The sequence below is a fragment of the Panthera leo genome, chromosome C1, assembly GCF_018350215.1.
Source record: "Panthera leo isolate Ple1 chromosome C1, P.leo_Ple1_pat1.1, whole genome shotgun sequence".
Taxonomy (NCBI): domain Eukaryota; kingdom Metazoa; phylum Chordata; class Mammalia; order Carnivora; family Felidae; genus Panthera; species Panthera leo.
Genome location: NC_056686.1, coordinates 17,600,027 through 17,622,360, shown reverse-complemented (window position 1 = coordinate 17,622,360; position 22,334 = coordinate 17,600,027). Strand labels below are relative to the sequence as shown.

The window sequence follows — 22,334 nt, the reverse complement described above, 5'->3', positions numbered from 1 at the left end:
CTATTTTCAAATAAGGAAACTTTCACTGGTTCCGAGTGTACATGAAGTTTGGGGGTGGCCATTATTCATTTCAGTACAACCCCCAAGGACAAATCCTACCCCTCTGTTACAGCACCCCACAGATCATGGACTGTGTTAAATGGCAGTCACTGGCTAGTCTCCCCCCATGAGATGAGCTACACGTTCACCTCCTGGTCCCCAGTGCTCCCTGACAACCCAGCATAGAGTCTTAAGAGGGCTGGTCAATACTTGTGGGACTAAACTGCCCCTGAAAACCATTTTGGAAAATCAAACTTTCTTTTAACCCAGATGCCTATCTTTTTGTAAGGCAAAGACATGGAATGATTTTTTTTTAATTTTTAAAAAATGTTTATTTATTTTTGAGAGAGAGAGACAGAGCACGAGTGGGGGAGGGGCAGAGAGAGAGAGAGAAAAAGAGAGAGAGAGAGGGAGAATCCAAAGCGGGCTCCAGGCTCTGAGCCAGCAGCACAGAGCCCAATGTGGGGCTCGAACTCACGAACTGTGAGCTCATGACCTGAGCTGAAGTCGGATGCTTAACCGACTGAACCATCCAGGCATCCTGGCATGATTTTTTTAAGGTGAACTTGTGATTCCTTAAAGTTTGGGCATGCCTTTCTTTAATCATTCGTGGGGTCTGCTCTCATTTTAGCAAAGAAAATGCCCCAAGTGCCTGGCATAAATTGACACTCAGCAAATATTTATTGTTTAACGAATGAAACTGGAGTTTAAAAATCATTTGCACTTCCACACTTCCTACCTCTCTCTTTTCACATTCACGCTCAATTTCTGCTCTAAGTAAAGAACTCGAGTTTATGGAGGAGGAGAGCAAGTGGGGAAAGGGGTCCGTGGATTTCACTGAGAACTCTCCTTATTATGGAGATGAGAGAACGGACCTAGACAGTGGACGAGACTTGCCCAAGAAGAGCCAACAAGGTGATACCCAGTGCCAAAAATGCAGGTCTCCCAACTTCCGGTTTTGTCCACACCGTCACCATGCCTCTCACCTACCTGTCCCTGCAGATTTACATTTTGGTGAGGAGAATAAGGAGACGTGAAGGTCACAGTGTCCCATTTTACCTTCCCCAAGATAAGTTCCATAACGTCAGATCCCATTACTCACTCTGATCACTACAAGATGTGTGCAAATGGGTTGGGTTAGGTTTCTCGAGGTGGTCCATGCTTACTGTTCTGGGCACTATGTTACCATAATCTTGCAGAGAAAGACACACAGAAGATAAACTAGCTGTTCAATCAGCAACACCACTGTATTTCCTTATCACTCCTTGAATGAGGAAGTGCTTGGTTTTGTCAACACAGGCTCCAACCCCTCCCAGAAAGATGCAGCCTGTAGAGGAGAGGCACAGATTCCACACCTGGAGACCTGGATTCTGGTCCCACCTCCGGCTCAAACTAGCCTCGTGATCCGCGGGCAACTCCAATCCCCTCTCTGGCTCTCAGTTTCCTCCTCCATAAGTAGGGAAGCGGATAGTGTCCAGGGTCTCCAAAGTCCCTTCGAACTCTGATGTGCCTCAGCTCTCTCACTGATACGTGGGGACTGGCTGTGCCACATGGGGTCATTGGGCTTCCCCCACCTGATGGCCTCACCTGTTTGAGCACACAGCGTGTAAAAGGGTAGAGGAGCTGGTGACATCCCTGAGAGACAAAGTTGACACGGGCGCTCCTTGGGCCTGGGGCTCTCAATTTTCTCACTCTGCTCTTCTAAAAACGTTCCTTAGTGGCAGCCTCTGCCCGGGTCTTGTTTTTTTGTTTGGTTTTGTTTCATTTGTTTATTTTTAATTTACATCCAAGTTAGTTAGCATATAGAGCAATAATGATTTCAGGGGTAGATTCCAGTGACTCATCCCCTATGTATCACACCCAGTGCTCATCCCAACAAATGTCTTCCTCAATGCCCCTTGACCATTTAGCCCATCCCCCCACCCACAGCCCCTCCAGCCACCCTCGGTTTGTTCTCTAGGGTCTCATTTTTCCAATTAGATATTACACTCTTTGAATTGCCTCAGAATGCCCAAAGCAAGTTCAGTAAATATTAGACGGGCACAGTGACCACAGAGGCTCTTCCTCTCTCGGCGCCCTCTCTTCCCCCTCTTCTTCCCTGGCAATGCCTCCACCATCCCTCTAGCCCGCATTTCTGCCTGGGCCGTCACTATGCCCTTCCATCTGGTATTCCTGCCTCCAGGCTGGCTCTTCTCTACTAACGTTCGAAAAGTCCTCTATGTCTCCCAATGACAAAATGCACTAGTCCCAGCTCTCAGCACTCGCCAGGCCTTCCTCACCCCCACGATTTAACCCAACTGTGACTCCCTCATCCCTCAGGGACCACGGTCAACGACCCTTTGCGTTTTTCTCCTTTTGAGCGCCAGAGGGCGCTGCAGGAAAAGCCGCGGCGGAGAGGAACACAGTCGCCAAGCCGCCTAGGTTGACACGCCCCTTTTCCCCTCCGAGCCAATCATTAGTTAGAGTAGGCGGAACCGGGCGGCCCGCACCTGCGCGTTAAGAAGCGGAGAGGAGGCTCGGAGTCCGCCACTCGGTTCTCCGAGATGAAGTCGCGGGAGGTGGGCGCCGGGCTGGTGTTGCTGCTGCTGATGCTGCTCCGAGCCGCATACGTGCGCGGGTTCCGGCCTCAGCCCCGTTATACCCCGGACTGGCAGAGTCTGGACTCCCGGCCGCTGCCGGAGTGGTTCGACAAGGCCAAGTTCGGGGTGTTCGTGCACTGGGGCGTGTTCTCGGTGCCGGCCTGGGGCAGCGAGTGGTTCTGGTGGCACTGGAAGGGCGAGGGGCTGCCGCAGTACGAGCAGTTCATGAGGGACAACTACCCGCCCGGCTTCAGCTACGCCGACTTCGGGCCGCAATTCACCGCGCGCTTCTTCAACCCGGACAGCTGGGCCGATCTCTTCCAGGCGGCCGGGGCCAAGTGAGTGTCGCCGCGGGGACCGGCGGAGCTCGCGTTCCCGGCTCGGGCTGACGTTGGGCAGGTGGGAACTGAGTGGGGGCGGGGCGGGAGGGGGGGGGGGAGGCGAGGCCGCTGTCCCCGGGTCGCACGGCTGCCCGGCTGACTTAAGGTCCCCCCGGGGCCTGTGATTTGCCTCCTGAAGGATGCAGAACTGAATGTAGCACTCCTGATCAGGAGAAGGCGCGTCTGCTGGGGGGTTCGAAGAAAATAAAGCTTTCAGGGAGGTGGTGGTCTGGAAAGCCCCCTTGTCTACACCTGTTGATCGAGACGATTGAGCTCTGATACCTAATGTCCTTCCAGGTCAACAAGACAATCAGGATTCCAGAATTTTAATCCAGTGGTCTGGAGTTTTGTTACCTCCCTGCAGCCTCCTTCCATGGTGATAGAAAGGGGGTGTATTTAGTTCGTTTCAGCCTTAATATCTCCCAGGGGAAGAAGGAGGGGAGGGGAGTTCTGGTGTGCAGTCCATTTGGACGACAGTACCAGTTCTCACTCACCTGCTTCTTCTCAGTGCCCTGCACACAGAAAGTGCTCGAGAAATGTCTGAACTCTTTTGATAACTGTTGGAGCTTGAGTGTGGTCGGTGCAGAGAACTGAGAGTGTGGCATGCTGAAATGGGGAAGGGAGAGGCTGTTAAAGGCTGGGGCCAATCCTGAAGGACTAATCCATGAGGGCATTGTGTGAAGTCAGGTGTGAAGTCAGGGGATGGTTCCCTTCAGCTTCTAGAAGAATCAGCTTGGCGGCCGGGAGGGAAGCAGGTTGGAAGAGGGTAAGAATGGAGGCAGGGAGGTTTCTGGGCTCCTGGCTTAGAGTGGCCTTCCACCCTTACCTTGTCTTCTCAGTCATTTTCTGGGTTTTAGTTTCCCTTGGGTAAGTTCTTTTGTCCTAAAGAAAAATTACAGCTGACTCTTACTAGTGTTTGCCAATAAATATGTGGGAACATAAAGCTTGACCAAATGGAGGTGGTGGTCACTGTCTAATGGGAGCCTTAGAGATCCATACTTTACAAATGACAAAAAATTAAAATCTGGGAGACATCCTTTGTCCAGACCCCTTATTTTGTAGCCCAGGTGACTAGCCCAGACAGAGGAAGGGAACTAATGTCCTGCATCCAAATCTCATGACTCCAAGGTGAAGGTTCTTTCCACCACACCAGGGGTCTGCATACTGTGGCCCGAGAGATGACCTGTTTCTATAAGTTCCATGAGATGAGAATGGTTTTTACATTTTAAAGGGTTTAAAAAAGAAAAAGGATATGCTACGGAGAGGAGTGGGGGCCACAAAGGCTGAAGTACTATCTGGCCTTTCAAGTCTTAGAGCTCCCTACCTCAGCCAGTGATTAAATTATCACGTGCAGGCTTCCTCTGTTTTTCTGCCATTAAAGCAAATGAGATGTTGAGTGATTTGGTTGTTATTTTGACATTTTTCTCACCAGTTCTTTTGGTCTTTTGTCACCTCTGTAAGTGAGAGGCAATCCAGGTGACCTTTGCCTTTACTTTTCTATCATCTGCTATTTCCAGAACCGGAGAGCTAAGGTGCACTTCTTTTCCCTTATCTACTCCTCCCTTCCCTCTGGGCGTCCTCCTTGGCTGGGGACTAAAGAATGGTCCTCCTTAAGTTTGCTTCCATTCCTAAAACTCCCCATGGGGGTTTGTGACTGCCGCAGCTCCCTGGGTGTCGCTAATGCAATTACCCATATGCAAGTACGTTTTCTGTAATCACGTTCTCCGGACCATTTTTAAAACCCTCAGGCATGCTGGGTAAGTTCATGCTTGTGGCCCGCCGCCTGCTTCCTTTGCTCATGTAGTTTTGATGTCCACAGATACGTAGTCCTGACAACAAAGCATCACGAAGGCTTCACAAACTGGCCAAGTCCTGTGTCTTGGAACTGGAACTCCAAGGATGTGGGTCCCCATCGCGATTTGGTTGGTGAGTTGGGAAAAGCTGTTCAGAAGAGGTAGGCATCTACAGATGGTTACTCTTTCATGTCTTTTGATGCACCATTTCCCTCCGATCTTACGTGTCGTCTAAGTTTATGTTCAGCGAGTAGCCTGGCCTTTGAATTAGCAGGCTCTGATGCCCAGCGCTTTTCATGCCTGAACTTTCCATGATACCGTGAGAGAAGGTCATGGCCTTGTTTAGGTGAAGGATACCCAGAGTAGCCCACAATGCCTCATTTGCACCCTGTGAAGGATTCTTTCTGGAAGGCCTTGCAACCCAAGGCCTTTTCTGGTGGCTGATGAAGGACTGGGTCTGTCATCTCTGTGTCCCCCTTAGCTGTCAACATGCAGCTTTGCAGGCATTCGGAGAAAGTCTGGCTGAATGGTAGATCCAGAGGGAACTGAAAAGGGCAGTTAGAGCAGCCGAAAAGTGAGGCGAGGAGCCGCTTGGTTGATTCTAATGCTTCCTAATATTTATCAACTTAATAAGAAGTAACTTTCCCAAGGGGCGCCTGGGGGGCTCAGTCAGTTAAGCATCAGACTCTTGATTTCAGCTCAGGTCATGCTCTCACTGTTCCTGGGATGGAGCCCCCCCCCCCCCCCATCAGGCTCTGTGCCGAGAGCTCGGAGCCTACTTGAGATTTTCTCTCCTTCTCTCTGCTGGTGCACTCGCTCCCTCTCTCTCTCTCTCTCTCTCTCTCTCACTCTCTCTCACTCTCAAATAAACGTTAAACATTAAAAAAAAAAGTAACTTCCCAAGATCAAAGAGCTAGGAAATGGTAGAGGTGGGCTTTGAACCCCGTTATCCTGGTTCTGTGCCCTATAATTCTAGGTATGTTTGCCTGTAGAGAGGAAAAGTAGTGTTTGTCCCCTGCCCAATCCCGCTCTTTTGTGATTTGGTAAACTTGCTGCCCTGCTTCAGGGATAGGCCAGCTGCCTGTTTGTATAAATAAAGTTTGATTGGAACACAGGTACGTCCACTCATTTATGGGTTATGTCTGGGGCTGCTTCAGGCTGCAACTTCAGAGTTGTGATAGAGACCGTGAGGCCCACAAAGTCTAAAATGCTATGTGGCCATAAAGAAAGCGTTTACTGACTCTGGTCACCTGTTCAATATTCAGTCTCCCAGTGCTGTGCTTGGCTCACAGTCCTGCTGTAAAACTCTGAGATGTTGATGAGATCTGGATTTTACCATCCTTGATTTTTACCTTCTTTGTACCTGGTTAGGCCCCAGGTCATATGATGAAACACTTAACTCTAATTCTTTCTGCCTTATCTGTGCGGTTGCAATGTTATCCTTACTTCTTACTGAGTATAGCATTTCTGTGACACTCACCACTTAGAACTCAAAACAAGTTTTATTGTGTACAAAAATAGGTCACTTTGACCCTTTTTCATTTTGGCTAAGAATTCTTAACATTTCAGTGTTAAGAACTATTAGTAAATCTTAGGTAAATGAAACAATAAACCTGTATTCATTAATTTCAACTAAATAGAAAATGTTACTAATGATCACTTCTCAGAGATAAGATTTTGGATGTTCTTTATATTTTTTTCTATTTTTTCTATTTTTTTATATTTATATATATTTATAATATTAATATATTATATTATATATTATATATTATATTATATTATATTATATTATATTATATTATATTATAATACAATATATTATATATATAATTATATATTATTATATTTATAATTATATATTATATATATTTATAATATTTTATATTTTCTATTTTTTCTATTTTTCTATTTTTTCTATTTTCCAATATCTTTACTGGAAGAAAAACAGTTCTTAAAAAAGAACTATGTGTCATTACTGAGATAATGGACATAGATAAAATATGGTTTAAATAACATTTGGTGTTAAGATAGTTATGTATAAAAAGTAGTCATGTGTATTATCAAAAACCCAATCATCTTGTTTAAGTTAATGATAAGACATAATTTAAGGAAATGGTTTGGGATCCCACTGCCCTGCATACCCTTACGGGTGAGTTTCACTGAGATGTAAAATGCTGTCACTGATTTTTCTTAAACTAAATTATTTTTTCTTTGCTTACTGGACAGGTACTGTTCTATTTTTCTTTTTCAGGAACATGCGTTATGGACTCTATCACTCACTGTTAGAATGGTTCCACCCACTCTACCTACTTGATAAGAAAAATGGCTTCAAAACACAGCATTTTGTCTATGCAAAAACAATGCCAGAACTGTACGACCTTGTTTACAGGTAAAAAAAGAAAAAAAAAATTATTTTTGGTCTTATGACTTTTATCAGTGAAATTAGAGCTTCCTATAGGATACTGTTAAGTTGGGGGGAAGGGGAAAGGAAGGACTATGGAAAAAAATCTACAAGACATCAAAATAAGAACGGTGGTTTGTATTAAGACAGAGTATATATTTTTTTTTTTTTTTTTTTTTTAACATTTATTTATTTTTGAGACAGAGAGAGACAGAGTATGAACAGGGGAGGGGCAGAGAGAGAGGGAGACACAGAATCTGAAATGGGCTCCAGGCTCTGAGCTGTCAGCACAGAGCCCGATGCGGGGCTCGAACTCACGGACCGTGAGATCATGACCTGAGCTGAAGTCGGACGCTTAACCGACCGAGCCACCCAGGCGCCCCAAGACAGAGTATATTTTTTTCCTCCTCTACTTCTCAAAACTCCCATAATGTGGTCATAACTGTCTTTATAGGTTAAAATGAACAAAACCAAGGATGGTGGTTAAGTCAAAACTTCAGGCCCTCTTTACATGTAGTTTTCTCTGTCGGGACCTTGCAGAGGGGCAACAAGCCCCTGCGTAGGATTTGGCATCCGGCAGATTTGCATTTGAACCCTGGCTCTTGTTACAAGCCTTAAATGACTACCCTTCTGAGCTTCAGATTCTCACTGTGTAAAGTAGGGAAATCGTGCCTTTTACATAGGGTTCAGAACAATATGTGAAAAGTCTCTGTCACCTTGCCTGTATAGAAAAAGGGTGGCGTTATCATTATTATCATTAAAATGATCACTTTCACATTGGGGTTCAGCACTAGTCTTCACCATGCTTTATTTCTAGTTTGCCCTTCTCGCACCTGGGCGTGCCACCTCGTAGAGGATGGTGAACCTTCAAGACTCTAGCGGCAGCCATCTCTGCCTGGACTCTCATTTTAGACCAAAACCAAAACAAAACTCCTTGCGTCCAGATGACTTCCCTAAGGAAATAGTACGGTCGTAAGAGACCCGCAGAGGTTCGGAGTCCCGACGGAACTGGATCTGAAACCCGGTTCTTTTTCTTGCTGGCTGTATGGCCTTGAACAAACTCCTTAATCTGTCTAGATCTCAGTTTCTTTATCTGTGAAAGGAGGTTAATAGACACTGCGGGGCTGTTGTGAAAACTAATGAGGTAATGATGAGTATAAAGTGCCTAGTACAGTTTCTCATACACGGTACCACACAGGCCACCTGCGTTTTATCTTGCCTCTCAGACAGGCAGTCTTTTTCCTGAAGTCCACTTGCTGTCCTGCTTACAGAGCACAGCACAGGATCAGGATCGGGTAAATTTGCACATGAGTTTCAGCTCCTATCACTTACAAGCTTTGCCACCTAAAACACACTGCCCTGCTGAGCATCAGGTTCTTGCTCTCTAAATGGGAATAATCGTGCTTACCTCATAGGTGCGTGTGCTCACGCCGCATAGAGCTCAGAGTGTCACTATGTGAAAGGTGCAGCTGTGGCTCAAGTGGACTCAAAAGATCCTTTATAGTTGAGGCTATGGCAGTTGTCCAAAAACAGTGCATTTGGTGGAATAGTTGAAGCTTTTTTTTTTTTTTTAACATTGATTCATTTTTGAGAGACATTGTGAGTGGGGGAGGGGCAGAGAGAGAGGGAGACACAGAATCCGAAGCGGGCTCCAGGCTCTGAGCTGTCAGCACAGAGCCTGATGCGGGACTAGAACTCACAGACCACGAGATCACGACCTGAGCTGAAGTCAGACGCTTAACCGACTGAGCCACCCAGGTGCCCCGAAGCGCTTAATACATCTTAAAAGCAGACACCTTAATCCTACAGTTCTGGAGCACCACTCTTGATCAGAAGTAGTTGCTGGAAGGAAATCAAATTGTATATATACTGATTGCGACTCTTTTTTCGGAAGACATTGAAAAAAGATTAGGAGGAAATATACCAAAATATTGTGTATTAAACAGCGGTTATATGAGCAACCATAACAGTTACAGCTGTTGTTTTTGTCTCTTTAGTTTTCCACATTCTCTGCACCATGTAATTTTTTGGTACTTTCAAAATGGGAGAAATTTTTATATTTGTTACAAAATAGATCCGTAAGACCTTACTGTGAACAGATTCAGATGATAAACTTTCCTAATTGTGTATCTTTCAGGTATGAACCTGACTTGATTTGGTCTGATGGAGAGTGGGAATGTCCTGATACTTACTGGAACTCTACAGAGTTTCTTTCTTGGCTCTACAATGATAGCCCAGTCAAGGCATGTGATTGTATGACTTCTCTCTTATTTGTCTGTTATGAGAAAAGAAAGAGTAAGGAGCCAAGATCTGGAGTAGTAACAGTGACAACAGCAACAATAATAAATACTAATAGCAACGTGGAGGTGGTAGGGACCAGGGGACTTCATGGGTAGTAAAGGTTTCTCCTTTCCCCCCCCTTCCTTAGAGTATAAGCTTTTCTTTTTCTTCTTTAATTCTTGATTTAAATTTTTTTTTTTTTTTTAATATTTACTTGTTCTTGAGAGACAGAGCATGAATGGGAGAGGAGCAGAGAGAGAGGGAGACAGAATCCGAAGCAGGCTCCAGGCCCTGAGCTGTCAGCACAGAGCCCGACACAGGGCTCGAACTCACAGATCGTGAGATCATGACCTGAGCTGAAGTTGGACCCTCAATGGGCTGAGCCACCTTTGATTCTTGACTTTGACAACAGAGGTTTACATCTTGTTAAATTTAAGGAGTAGAATTTGACAATAAATTTCATATATTGAAAAAAAAAAAAATTTAAGGAGTAGAATAGAAGCAGTATGTAGAAATCCCAGAGACTTAGAGAAAGTAAAATATACTATTAAGCACACGAACATTATAAATGAAAAAAAAAACAAAAAAAAAACCAGCCCTCCCTCCCAAATTAATAGACAAAACATAAAAATTAAATGATGGGAATGAGATGTACATATTTATGACTGTACCTAATCTGTGTTGGTCATGTGGTTTAACTCTCGAGGAAATTTCCTTGCCCTTCTATCCAAATTCTTGACGGAACTTTGCCTCCCTCCCCTCCCCCTCCTCCTCCCCCCTGCTACATACTCAGCACTATGACACTGTATAGCTGCCCGTTTCTGGTTTGTATTTCCGTACGCTTACAAAGTCACAGAAGCCTGGGTCTTCACCGCACAAAAATTTAACAATTCTGCATATTCTGGATTTGTTGTGGATTTTCAAGAAAAATCCAAGTATAGCACCAGGTTGTACTGAGCTATCTTGGTAGATTCATAAACCTCCTAAGGAGCTTATTGGGTAACTGTTACTAAATTCAGGAGGTAAAAAGGGAAAAACCGATGTGACACCTAGAAATTAAGAGTGCTTTTCTGGGATTTGCCAAGTGTGGAGGGACTCAGGGGGCACAGCTTAAAACGGGCTTTCCCCAAGGTGCTCACCCTGGACCGGCTCCGATGTGCACCCTCGGGTGGGACGTTGCAGATGCTGTTCTGCACACTCTTGTTCTATGCTTTCTCGTGCGTTAGGAAGGAGGGTTATTTCGGAGCTATGCTCATCTTGGGAAGTGCTTTTAGGAGAAGTCCCTTTTCCTTACTGTTCCTTCTGTCCGTAATTCCCACATGGCTCCCTCCTGTGCTTCCTCCAGTCTTCCCCCAGAGCTCATCTGATTCGTGCAGCCTTCCTAGTCCCCCTGTCTGAAATTGCAGCATGCCCCTGTCTCCCTGCTGGCTTTTTCCCTTAGCACTGCCTGGCTTAACATTTTTCAGATGTCACTTGCCTTGTTTCTTAACTCTCTCTCACTAAAGGGTCAGCTTTCTGAGGGCAAGGTTTTGGGTCTATTCATTGCTACATCCCCAACCCCAAGAACAGTACTTAGCCAGTTAGGCACCTAATAAGTATTAGTTAAATGTTAACTAAATCTGGCTCCTGACAATTCATATTCTTTGCTAGAATTAAGAAACACTCCCGGATTAGTGTTTCCCCTTTAAGTTAGGTAATTAACTCTGCTGTGCTGTCATATTGTCCACACGTCTGTCTCCTCAGCCAGTCTCTGCTGGATCTCTAAGGACAAAAACTGTTTTATTCACCTTAGATATGCCAGCACGAGCATAATGGTAGTATTAATCATTAACATTGAGATAATCTGCGTAATTTCTCAGAGTGCAGCAAAGATTTGAAGGAAGGAAAAGAATATTTGCTGACTTTTCTTTACCTAGGAAAAGGAAGTCAGGGTTATATAGTGGAAAGCATCTTGGGCTGAGTTCACCTACCAGCTTCACAATCTCAGCTTCCTGAAACTCTGCCCAGGGATGTGACCTTGGGCAAGTCTTCTCTCCATTTCTCCTTTATAGAAGAAGTGGTTTACCAGATGGTCTTTAAAACAGGCTCTCCCAGCTCTGACATTACCTATGGGCCTAGCAGGGTTTCTCAGCCTAGCACTGTTGACATTTGGGGCTGGATGTTTTGTTGTGAGACATTTAACAGCATCCCTGGCCTCTACCCATAGATAGCAATAGCACCACCCCGACTGTGGCAACCAAAAATGTCTCCAGACTTTGCCAAAAGTCTCCAGAGTAAAACAGCCCCCAAACGAGAACCACTGTTGTAGACCAAGTCTGCTCCTTATGTCCAGATACATACTTAATTTACCAAACAGCATTACATAAGGAGGCTAGGTGGTTTTACCTCTGGTGACCCAGTACTCTTTCTTCCTTTAGGACAAGGTAGTGGTAAATGACCGATGGGGTCAGAACTGTTCCTGTCACCATGGAGGATACTACAACTGTCAGGATAAATTCAAGCCAGAGAGCTTGCCAGATCACAAGTGGGAAATGTGTAGCTCCATAGACAAGGTCTCCTGGGGCTATCGTCGCAACATGGTGATATCTGACGTCGCAACTGAGTGTGAAATCATTTCGGTAAGAACACTTACGAGTTAGGTGTTTGTTAACTACTATCTCAAACTAGCCTTCTAACTAAGAGTGGTGGGAGCATTCTGGGATGGAAGTGCAGCTCGATCCATAGACCCACTGGGGTCATTGAACATACCCACAGAAACCTGTCCTAAGGAAATCATTGTAATTACAGAAGAAGGTTTTACATACAGAGATGTTCTTCCCAGGATTATCTGCAGTTGGACATGCGGATTGTGTTCATTTCTGGCAGCCGTAAGGGGATATTTAAGTAGATTTGGGGATTTTCCTTAACCATTAAAAAGTTTATGAATGTAATATTGGGTCAGTGCCTGGGGATTGCGTGAAAAAATAAGTTATGAATTACCACAGCTATATAAAATCTATTTCCACTGCATGGGAAAAAGACCAGAAGGGAGTATCAAAAGTTGGTGGTGTAGTGTCTTTGGGATACTGTGACAAAGTCTCCTTTTTAAAATTTTATGAGTGTAACCATAATTTTTCTGGGCCTCCTTGAAGTGCACCTGTTTGAGGTCATAGTAAATACACACACACACACACACACACACCCCACTCCAGAAGCCTTGAAGAATATATTTCTTTACAGCATCTTTTCCCAGAGAGGCAGCATATACATTTATGTAGCCCATTTCTTTTTTTTTTTTTTTTAATGTTTATTTATTTATTTTTGAGAGGAAGAGAGACAGAGCACGAGTGGGGGAGGGGCAGAGAGAGAGGGAGACATAGAATCCCAAGCAGGCTCCAGGCTCCGAGCTGTCAGCACAGAGCCCGACGCGGCGCTCGAACCCACAAACCGTAAGATCACGACCTGAGCCAAAGGCGGACGCTTAACCGACTGAGCCACCCAGGCTACATAGCCCATTTCATACAGAGCGTCCCGAAATCTGCAGATCTCGTCCATGTCCCCAAAGTGCCCCTAGCACCCCCTCAAAATCTCTCTTGTCTTATCCCCATATTCTCTCTATGTGGCTCCATGGGATCACATCACAGCAAAGTGTTTTGTCCTCCCCTTCCCTGCTCACACTTTGCCCTTCTGACACATGACCTTCCCAGTGCGTGCCGCACCGTGGGGAGTGCAGGCTGACACGGAAGCACCCATGATCACTTCCTGGAATTCAAGTTAATCTATTTCTCCACTCTGTAGCAGGATTTTTTCAGTTTTCTCATATAAACCCATCCTGCTTTCATAATGACAAAAAATATATGGCATTTTCAAAAGGGTAAAGGCTATTCACCAAAGGAGATTCTTTTTCTTAATACCTATGTGTTTCAGATTCTGTGTCTCCCTCTCTCTCTGACCCTCCCCCGTTCATGCTCTGTCTCTCTCCGTCTCAAAAATAAATAAACGTTTAAAAAAAAATTTTTTTTTTAAATAAAAAAAAATACCTATGTGTTCTCAGCATCATGCTGGGCTTGGCACTCGTAGCTATGGTTTCACTGTTCTGCTCTCTCCAGGAACTGGTTCAGACAGTGAGCTTGGGAGGCAACTACCTTCTCAACATTGGACCAACTAAAGACGGGCTGATAGTTCCCATCTTCCAAGAAAGGCTTCTTGCTGTTGGGAAGTGGCTGAGCATCAATGGGGAGGCCATCTATTCCTCTAAACCGTGGAGGAAGCAACTGGAGAAGAACACGACGTCTGTGTGGTGAGCTTGTCCTTCGTTGCGGGCGGGAGCAGGACGGCGGCCCGTCCCAAACCGGCGTCTCCTCGGGTCCGCAGTGTTAGAAGCCAGGCTGGAAGCCATCTTGATTGAGGAAACCCGGAGCCGTTCTTTTGCTGTTAAATTTGTACCCCAGTTTATGTCTGAAGCCACCAGGATATCTTTGACTCGTGAGAGGTGTGGTGGGCTTCGTGAAGGAAGGAGCCACAAGGCATCTGTTAACATACTTGACCTCGTTACCCTATCTCTAAAAATAGTAATAGCCAGTACTTGCACAGCACCTACAGTGTGTTAGGCTCCAATCCAAATTCTTCCCATTCACATAATCCCTTCAGTAGCCCCACCAAGCGGACACTGTTATCATCCCCATGTTGCAAGTGAGAAGGGGACCCAGGGCAGTTCTATACAGTTCCTAACCCTAGGACCACAAAGCTAACTAGTGGAGAAGTTGTGATCGAAACTTGGAATTTCGAATCTAGTTATTTGACCTTGGGCCTGTGTTTTTCAAATGCGAAGCTGGGCAAAGATACTTAACTTCCTGGAGTTGTTGTGATGGTTAAGCGCGATAACTTATGTAAAGCGCCCGAGAGCATGCCCAGCGTATACAAAGTGCTCAGCGAAAGGTATCTGCAGGTGTTACACCATAGCACATAGGTCTTTGGATCGGGGGAAACACGTTGATCCTTCCGTTTCAAGTGAATTTCTATTTAGTGATTTTCATCCTCTTCTCTAAGCCTGGTGAACTCTCAGAACAAATGCGTCTTTATTGTACATCTTGCCCTTGTTAGATCCTCTGCTGTTCTCCCACAGATTTAGGGTTGAAAAAAGATTTGAATAATAAGGGAAGGGGCTTCAATGTGAAATAACTAGTATAAGCGTTAAAATTTTTTAAAGACAATTTCTAGCCCAGTAGAGCAGGAAAATGGAAGAGATCACCCAAAAGAGCCTTCCAAGGCTGTTTTCTTTCCTTCCTGCAGACCTTAACTGGTGTCCGAGTAAGCATCACTTCCTAGCAGCAGTGACAGACTCAAGGTCTTGGAGTTGGTAGATAACTGAAAGGGAGATGTATAAGGTTATGTGTCAGGCTCACAAGCCAGGTATTTCTGACAATGGTGTTTCTTTTTTCCCAGGTATACCTCAAGAGAAACAACTGTTTATGCCATTTTCCTGCACTGGCCAGAAAATGGAGTCTTAAGCCTCGTATCCCCCATAACTACCTCGACTACACAGGTAAGGAGCCTCTCAGTCTGTCCTTTCTGAGAGGTAACTTTTTTTAAAGGAATGGGAGGTCATCTCTGTTTCTTCCCTTTGGCCCCAGTTTTCCCCCATTTTGATTCCCCTTTTAGACCGTCTGCCCTCCCCTGGCCCGGTGTGGCCGTCTCCCATCATGTTCAAGCCGTATTCTGTACTCAGTGCACTGATGTGTGATCATTCCCTTTTACTTTCTGCAGATAACGATGCTGGGGATCGAAAAAGATCTGAAATGGTCTCCAGATCCAGAAGGAGGTCTACTCATTTATCTGCCCCAGTTACCACTCCTTACTCTCCCAGTTGACTTTGGTTGGACTATAAAGCTGATAGGAGTGGAGTGACCACTGGAGCTCAGGCAGAACTGTCTTCTCTTTGCTGCTTTGATTTTCCTCTTATAGCACCATCGTTGTAATAAACTACTTCTCTACTCAGAGCTGGATTTTCCAACACATTTTAATCAAAGGAACTGAGGGTCTGTACTGATGTCTCTGTGGATCAGGGATCTGACATCCATGGCTAGCATGTCTCTCTCTGAGCAGAAGGAACTAATCGGTTAAGCTCTGAGTTCATCCTTCTCTTCCCAACTCGGGAAATTCTCTACCCTGGAAACTTCCCTCCATTCTCTGTGTCCGAAACCTGTTTCCTTACTCAGTGACTTCAGGTAAAGAATAAGCCAGTCACCCTATTGCCTGTGGAAGGAGGTGAAAAAGGTTTAGCAAGCTCAACCACATGCTGTTTACCTAGTGCCATTTGTCATCCCCACCCTTCCAAGAGGTGGAGAGCCTGGAAGGGAAAGAAGAGGCTTGCTAGACTGCACGTGGTCAGCTCTTTGAAGTTTCCAAAGCAAACTAGGGACTCAGAAGTCCAGTTTGTTTACAGAGATATTATGAAGGAAATGAATGTGATTCTGCCTTGCTTTTTAAAATACGATCAAATGAATAAATTTTTATGTCAAATCATTTCTACCAAAAAGCATGTTGTAGTCTTCTTCTCCCAGTTTCTATATGGACTGCTTATAAAAAGCTTTATATTTCTGTAAAAAGAAAAAAAAAAAAGACTCGCCAAGTCTCCTTAATGCAGAACAGAGAACATAATTCCTTGGTTTTTTTGCTTCTCTAATACTGCTTCTTTTGAGTTGGCTACCAGTTCAGCCCCCCTCCCCCCTTTAATTATAGATCTAATCAGATTTTCCATTTCTTTTTTATTTGGTAGATATATTTAGACATCTTAACACGACGTTTAAGGAATGTTTGTTTTCTCAAGCACATGGAATATTTATAAATATAAATACCAAAGGAGCACTATCATACAGATGTCTGCAACATAATTAAAGGACCATAAAAACATAAAAACCTGGAGGAAAAAAGCCTATAGTTTGGAAATTTTAAAACATACTTTAAAATAGCTTTGCACAGTGGCAGTATCATAGCCAATGAGGTTTATCCGAGGCACGATTATTGCTAATTAAAACATACTTTAAAATAACTCACTGATCAAAGAAGGCACCATACAGGGAATGAGAAAATGCTTAGAATAATATTGAGAACACTATGTACTGAACCTTGTGAGATGGAATGAAGTCTTTAGAGAGGATGCTGGGAAGATGGCAGAGAGGAGGCACCAGGAATCTATCTCCAGACCTGGACAACAATTGCACTGGCAGAATTTGATGCAACTTTTGTAGAACTGTGGAGTCTACCAAGGCTCCAACTTCCAGAGGAAGATTTGGATGGTAAATTGTGGTTAGTGTTGGTCAACTTAGCTGCCTATTCCCCACCCCCAGCCACGGAACAGGCAGCTATGAATGTGTTCCTGGAACAACTTGCACACAGCTCATGGGAGCCCAAGAGGGCAAAAAGGACCCTGCCCTCCAAATACCTGGGATTTGAGCTCAGATCTCTGATGGCTGCTTCTGGTCACAGAGGTGGGCAGCCATTGTTGTGCCTCCCCCATTGTTGCAAGCCCCTCCTCCTTGGGCTAAAGTGACTTCCAGTGGATTTAAAGGGCTAGTGCCCTCCCCTCTCCCATTCAAATATTACCCATTTGGGGAGCCAGACATTAAAAACGAGGATATTCAAAAGCAACTGCATGTATGAGGAGAATTAGAAAGTGACCATGCATGCCCAGGGAAAGGCTCAGAAAAGACCTGAGGAGACCTTAAGTTTATACCTCTGGATTATCCTCAGCATAGAAACAGCCTACAATAATCAAAATACGAAAACAATAACAACAACAAAACCCCAGCAAACCCAGGAGGGTAGTAACTGATTTCCAGAGTTAACGACATTATTAGATTCCAACTTCCAGTTTTAAACAAATCACCAGGCATGCAAAGAAACAGGGAAACATGTCCCTTCAAAAGAAAAAAGTGAATCAACAGAAACTTAAAAACAAGTCTCTGAAAAAGACCTGATGGCAGATAAATTAGACCTTAAAACAGCTGCCTTAAAGACGCTCAAAAAACTAAAGGAAGCTGTGGGAGAAATTCGAGAAAATGATGTATGAATGAAACCTATGTCAATAGATAGCTAGATAACGTAAGAAACCGCACACGCACAAAATTCTGGAGCTGAAAAGTACAATAACTAAAATGAGAAATTCACCAGAGGGATTCAAAGGTAGATTTGACTAGGCAGAAGAAAGGATACCGCACTTGAAGACAGGACAATGGAAATTATGGAGCCTGAGGAACTGAAAGAAGAAAGATTGAAGAAAAGACCATATGTTAGAGCAGAGATCAACAGAATAGAGAACCAAAAAACAATAGAGAAGATAAATGAAACAATTGTTTTTTCAGGGCGCCTGGGTGGCTCAGTCAGTTGAGCATCCAACTCTTGATTTCACCTCAGGTCATGATCCCAGGGTTATGGGATTGAGCCCTGTGTCAGGCTCTGCACTGAGTGTGGAGCCTGCTTAAGATTTTCTCTCTCTGAGCCAAAGCATAAGAGACTCTTAAAAACTGAGAACAAACTGAGGGTTGATGGGGGGTGGGAGGGAGGGGAGGGTGGGTGATTGGTGTTGAAGAGGGCACCTTTTGGGATGAGCACTGGGTGTTGTATGGAAACCAATTTGACAATAGACTTCATATATTGAAAAAAAAATTTTTTTAATTAAAAAAAAAAAGATTTTCTCTCTCTGCCCCCCTCTCCTACTTGCATGTGAACTGTCTCTCTCTAAAAAAAACTTTTTTTAAAGTTCATTTTTTGAAAAGATCAGCAAAATGACAAACCTGTAGCTATGATGAAAAAAGAAGATTCAAATTACTAAAATAAAAATGAAAATGGGGACATTACTACTAATTCTATAGAAATAAAAAGGACTATAAGAGAAAACTAATGAGCAGTTGTACTCCAACAAACTGGATAACCTAGATGAAGTGGGAAATTTCCAAAAAACAAAACCTACCAAGACTGCATCACAAAGAAATAGAAAACCTGAATAGACTTATAACTAGTAAGGAGATTGAATCAATAGTTTTAAAATCTCCTGTCAAAGAAAATCCCTGGACCCAATAGCTTCTTGACAAATTCTACCGTTTAAAGAACTAACTTTTCCAAAAAATTAAAGAGGAGAGAAAACTTCCTAACTTTGCGAGACCAGCATTAAACTCATATCAACCCAGACAAAGACACTACCGGAAGACTACAGACCAATATCCCTATGATCATTGATGCAAAACTCTTCAACAAAATACTAGCAAACCCAAATCAGCAAAATATTCAAAGTATTACACACCATCACCAAGTGGAATTTATTCATGGAATGCAAGGATGGTTCAAGATACAGAAATCAATCGTTATAATACACCACATTAACAAAATGAAGGGGAAAAAACATGATCATCTCAACTGATGAAAGCATTTGACAAAATCCAACACTTTTTTGTGACAAATACACTCAAGAAACTAGGACTAAAAGCAAACTACCTCGACATAATAAAAGCCATATAAAAAACCTGTAGCAAACATCATACTCAATGGTGAAAGACTGAAAGCTTTTCCTCTAGGACCACACACAAGACATGAATTCCTGCTTTTACCACTTCTCTTTGGAAGTCCTAGCCAGAGCAGCTAGTCAAGAAAAAGAAATAAAAGCTATCCAAATTAAAAAGGAATAAGTAAAATACTCTGTTTGCAGATGATATAAGCTGATATGTAGAAAACCCTGAAGATTCCCATACACACACACACACACACACACACACATACACTGTTAGTTACTAAGTAACCAAACAGCATGGTACTGGCATAAAGCAGACATAAAGTAGATAAATGGATTAGAATAGAGAGACTCAAAATAAATCCTTGCACATGTGGTCAAATTATTTTTGAAAACGGTGCCAAGACATTCACTGGGGGAAAAAAAACAGTCTTTTCGACAAATGGTGCTGGGAAAACTAGATATCTATGTGCAAAAGAATGAAGTTAGACCCTTCTCTGATATCATACAAGATTAACTCAAAATGGATCAAATACCTACACGTAAGGCCCAAAAACAATAAAACTCTTGGAAGACAGATGACATAGGACAAGAGTTCATGATACTGGATTTGGTAGTGATTTTGTGGATACACCAAAAGCACAGAAAACAAAAAGAAATAGACAAATGGACTTAATGAAAATTTTTAAAATTTGTGCATCCAAAGGCACCATCAACAGGATTTATAGAACAAACCTCAGTTAAAAAAAAAAAGAATGCGGGGTGCCTGGTGGCTCAGTCGGTTAAGCGTCCAACTTCGGCTCAGGTCATGATCTCGCGGTTTGTGAGTTCAAGCCCCGTGTCGGGCTCTGTGCTGACAGCTCAGAGCCTGGAGCCTGTTTCCGATTCTGTGTCTCCCTCTCTCTCTCTGACCCTCCCCCGTTCATGCTCTGTCTCTCTCTGTCTCAAAAATAAATAAGCGTTTAAAAAATTTTGTTTAAAAAAAAGAATGCATACCTCAGAATGGGAGAAAATATTTGCAAATAATATATCTGATAATGTTAAATATTTAATATTATTTTTAATATTAAGAAAATATTGATTTTATTTAATATTCTGATTAAAATCCAGAATATAAAGTAGTAGACTCCTAAAACTCAACTAACGAAGGACAGACCAATTTAAAAATGGAAAAGGACTTCAACATATATTTTTCCAAAGAAAATATACAAATGGACATTAAGAATAAAAAGATGATCAGAATCACTAATCGCTAGGGAAGTAGAAATCAAAACCCCGAGATGCCACTTTACAACCATCAGAATGGCTTTATCAAAAAACAAAAAGACAAACCAGAAAATAAGTGTCGGCAAGGATGAGGAGAAATTGGAACCCTTGTGCGTTGCTGGTGGGAATGTAAAAGGGTGCAACTGTTGTGAAAAACAATGTAGCACTTCCTGAAAAAAATTAGACGTAGACTTACCATACGGTCCAGCAATTGCACTTTGGGGTGTATACCCCAAAGAACTGAAAACAGAGTCTCAAAAAGAGTATTTGTACACCTATGTTGATACCAGCATTGTTCACAATCATCAAAACATGGAGGTAACCCAAGTGTCTGTTGACAGATGAATGGATAAGCAAACCAAAATATACTTACATATGTGCTTGCTTTTCAATGTATTTCACCTGTATATTGCACAGTTTGCTTAGCCACATATATGTTACTCAATGTCAAAAAGGAAGGAAATTCCACAATGATACAACATGGATAACCCTTGAGAACATTAAATGAAATCAGCCAGTCACCAGAAGATTCCACTTCTCTGAGATACTTAGCATAGTTCGAATCACAGAGACAGAAAGTAGAGTGGTGGGTACCGGCTGTAGAATTTCAGTTTTACAAGATGAAATCAGTTGTCGTGATGGATGACAGTGATGGTTGTACATTATGAATATTTAATACCACTGAACTGTACACTTAAAAATGATTAAGATGATAAATTGTACGTTATATGTATTTTACCACAATAAAAAATGGGAAAAAAAAATGGAAAAGTGTACTTAAAGGAAATGTATAGCCTTAAATTTATATTGGGAAAAATGAAAGGCTGAGATTTTTTTTTAATTTTTTTTTTAACGTTTATTTATTTTTGACAGAGAGAGACAGAGCATGAACGGGGGAGGGGCAGAGAGAGAGGGAGACACAGAATCTGAAACAGGCTCCAGGCTCTGAGCTGTCAGCACAGAGCCCGACGCGGGGCTCGAACTCACGGACCGCGAGATCATAACCTGAGCCGAAGTCAGACGCTTAACCGACTGAGCCACCCAGGCGCCCCAAGGCGGAGATTTAATAAGTTATGGAATATCATTGTAAAAACATCAGGAAGCAGGGTTGGGGGGTGGAAACGGAGCACCAATTCAAAGAAAATGATATTTAAGTGATGAAATTAAAAGCAGAAACTCAAGAAGCAGAATAGAATAATGATCAATAGGGCCAATAGTTTATTCTTTGAAATACTAACAATAAACAGAAAAAAGAAAAGAAAAGAAAAGGCACAAATAAACAATCTTAGGAATGAAAACACACTACACAGCAAGATTAAAAAGAGAATAGGGGTGCCTGGGTGGCTCGGTCATTAAGTGTACGACTCTTGATTTCAGCTCCAGTCATGATCTCAGGGTTTGTGAGATCGAGCCCCAAGTTGGGCTCTGTGCTGACAGCATGGAGCCTACTTGGGATTCCCTCTATCCTCTCTCTCTCTCTCTCTGCCCCTCCCCTTGCTCTCTTTCTCTTAAAAATAAAAAAAAAAATTTTTTTTTAATTTTAACATTTAATTATTTTTGAGACAGAGAGACAGAGCATGAACAGGGGAGGGGCAGAGAGAGGGAGACACAGAATCTGAAACAGGCTCCAGGCTCTGAGCTGTCAGCACAGAGCCTGACACAGGGCTCGAACTCGCGGACCACAAGATCATGACCTGAGCTGAAGTCAGACATTTAACTGACTGAGCCACCCAGGCGCCCCCCAAAATTTAAATTTTTTAAAGAGAATAAGATGGATGATTTTGTACCAATAAAATTTGAAACAAATAAAATAATTCCTTGAAAAAAGCACTAAGCCAAATGACTTAGGGAGAAGTAGAAACCTTGAAAGTCCTCTAACATTTAAGGAAACCGAATCAGTACTACATGATCGTCCTGTAAAGAAAACACCAGACCCAGGTGGTTTTACAGTTGAGTCACGCAAAACTTCCAAAGAGGTTGGAAGTCTTACTGTTTTTCAGACAATGGAAAAAGGGGACACACCTCGCGTCATTCATAACACTACCATAATTTTGACACCATAATTAGAGGAAAATAGTAAAATAATAGGATAGCTCTATCCACTCATAAATA

General features: G+C 43.2%; 1 protein-coding gene and 1 pseudogene across 1 annotated transcript; both read left to right on the top strand.

Moving 5' to 3' along the window:
- Positions 1-2,545: 2,545 nt before the first annotated feature.
- Positions 2,546-15,976, top strand: FUCA1 (alpha-L-fucosidase 1). Its single transcript, XM_042952349.1, has 8 exons — positions 2,546-2,956; positions 4,818-4,952; positions 7,043-7,180; positions 9,330-9,435; positions 11,890-12,090; positions 13,561-13,751; positions 14,897-14,996; positions 15,218-15,976. Exons 1-8 carry the CDS (start codon positions 2,583-2,585, stop codon positions 15,356-15,358), a joined length of 1,386 nt encoding a protein of 461 aa, XP_042808283.1. The 5' UTR covers positions 2,546-2,582; the 3' UTR covers positions 15,359-15,976.
- Positions 15,977-16,420: 444 nt separating this feature from the next.
- LOC122228886 lies at positions 16,421-16,570 on the top strand (annotated as a pseudogene).
- The last annotated feature ends 5,764 nt before the right edge of the window (positions 16,571-22,334 follow it).

Coding starts and splice junctions, on each gene's coding strand:
- FUCA1 (XM_042952349.1), top strand. CDS start 2,583: ATGAAGTCGCGGGAGGTGGGCGCCGGGCTGGTGTTGCTGCTGCTGATG. Junction 7,181..9,329: donor CTGTACGACCTTGTTTACAG/GTAAAAAAAGAA, acceptor TGTATCTTTCAG/GTATGAACCTGACTTGATTT. Junction 14,997..15,217: donor TAACTACCTCGACTACACAG/GTAAGGAGCCTC, acceptor TACTTTCTGCAG/ATAACGATGCTGGGGATCGA.